The 1,796-nt window shown below is 47.4% G+C and overlaps 1 protein-coding gene across 1 annotated transcript; it reads right to left on the bottom strand.

Annotated features, from left to right (window-relative positions):
- Nucleotides 1–395: 395 nt before the first annotated feature.
- On the bottom strand, nt 396–1,004 carry LOC147333500 (uncharacterized). Its single transcript, XM_086287275.1, has one exon. The coding sequence runs from the start codon at nt 1,002–1,004 to the stop codon at nt 396–398; it is 609 nt and encodes a 202-aa protein (XP_086143401.1).
- Between the last annotated feature and the right edge of the window lie 792 nt (nt 1,005–1,796).

The raw sequence follows: 1,796 nt of genomic DNA, 5'->3' as shown, positions 1-1,796 counted from the left end.
AGACAAGCAACAGGGGCGGGTAAAGGTGAGAGAGAGCCGGCGTAGACAGCGCATCCGGTCCTGCAGCATCTGTGCTGGTCCAGTTGACTGCTATCATCCCCGGTAGGGCACAAGCATCGAAGGCGTTGGAAAGGGAGGGGGATGAGTGAGTGCTTATCAGTGTAAGTGTGTGTGTGCGTGTCCAGAGTTCAGCTGAGACAGTGTCCTTCGCTCTATCAGGCTAAGTAAACAGTCTTCCAGCCAACCCAGGTGTCCTTCATGGGACGGGAAGAATAGTCATCACACAGTCGTTATCAGGGAGTTGTTTTGGTGGGCTCCAGCCTTGGGCCTGCAGCTGGGGCCGTGGTGTCCAAATGTAGAATATTGTTGATTTCTCCTTTGTGAGCAGCTCGAATTTAGCACTCTGAGACTGGTCTCTCGATCTCCCGTTGAAGAGCTGCGAGCCTCCCCATGATGGTATCAAACTTCTGTTCCGTGGTGTTGTCAGTCTTTTGATTCTGAGACCTCACAACTGCAGTGATCCGTTCCGCGATGTTTTCCAACAGTCGCTCAAGGGTCTCATTTTGAGCAGGCCTCTCTCTGATGTTTCCCCTCATACGCTCAATGGTGTTGTTTTGAGCCTTCACAGCAGCTGTAAGCGTCTCCAAGGTGTTAACCATATTACGTTCGTTGTGAGAGGTCGCACCTCGTCCCGTCGCTTCGAATCCAGCGGGCAGCCTTGTGGGGGTTTGAACAGCCGGTTCCACTCTCTTATTTCTCTGATAAACCAGGGCTAAGCCAACGCCGATCAGCATGAACCCTGTTATCATGGTTCCGAATAGGTAGATATCTTCAGCGTCCTCGATCGACAGTCCCGCCAGGCACACGGTCCTCCAGTTCTGCCACCCATCCATCGTGTAACCGGCAGGGAAAGTCCCTCCAGGGCACTCGGGCTCTCCCGAGCCCAGACTTCTCGTTGAGAAGAGGGTGTCAATAGCACTCAGAGACCAGTTGATCAAATCCATAATTCTCATCACCATCAACACAGAAGCACCTCAGGGATGTGTCCTCTCGCCACTGCTCTACTCCCTCTACACTTCAGACTGTGTGGCCACCCATGGCTCCAACACCATTGTGAAGTTTGCTGACGACACAGTGATGTTGGGCGCCATCTCCAACAACGATGAGGCGGCCTACATGGATGAAGTGAAGAATGTTATGCAGTACATTTGCATAACAGTACATTATGCAAATGTACTGTTAGGGTCCTAACCCCTAACAGTACATTTGCATAATGTCCTGTTTATAATCTTATAAACAGGACATTTGGATAATAACTGAAACTAGCACCACTGCACCACTCGCAGCCATTCCCCAACTCTCTGTGAATGGTACTCATGGTTTTTGATCAGTTGTTGTTGATCAATGGTCTTGACAATATGCGTACCAATGATCAAGGAACTGACCTCCCGGCCCATTCGTTCCTTCAGTGGTGCTAGTTTCAGTCATTATGCAAATGTCCTGTTTATAAGATTGGGGAAACCTGCAGTCAGCTGAGACTGAAGAAGTCACCTGGATGAGTGACGAAATGTTTCTCCCACTGAAAACGTTACATCCAGATGAACAGAATCAACCTTTTGGGGATTTACTTACCTTGATTATTGAGCATTTAACAAGAAATGCAATAGTTACATCTTTTGTACAGTAAAATAATAAATAACAATGTTTCACAGTTTAGACTAAAATTTCAATCATATATGCCACCTCTGTAATATTCTAGATATTTGTAATCGAGCGATATATAAATATTAAAAATA

Source organism: Aulonocara sp. 'chitande type north' Nkhata Bay, linkage group LG3 (assembly GCF_057382095.1).
Source record: "Aulonocara sp. 'chitande type north' Nkhata Bay isolate Kocher_YH1m ecotype deep benthic linkage group LG3, A_spYH_male_GT1.1, whole genome shotgun sequence".
NCBI classification, from domain to species: domain Eukaryota; kingdom Metazoa; phylum Chordata; class Actinopteri; order Cichliformes; family Cichlidae; genus Aulonocara; species Aulonocara sp. 'chitande type north' Nkhata Bay.
This window is presented reverse-complemented; position numbering and strand designations above follow the sequence as displayed.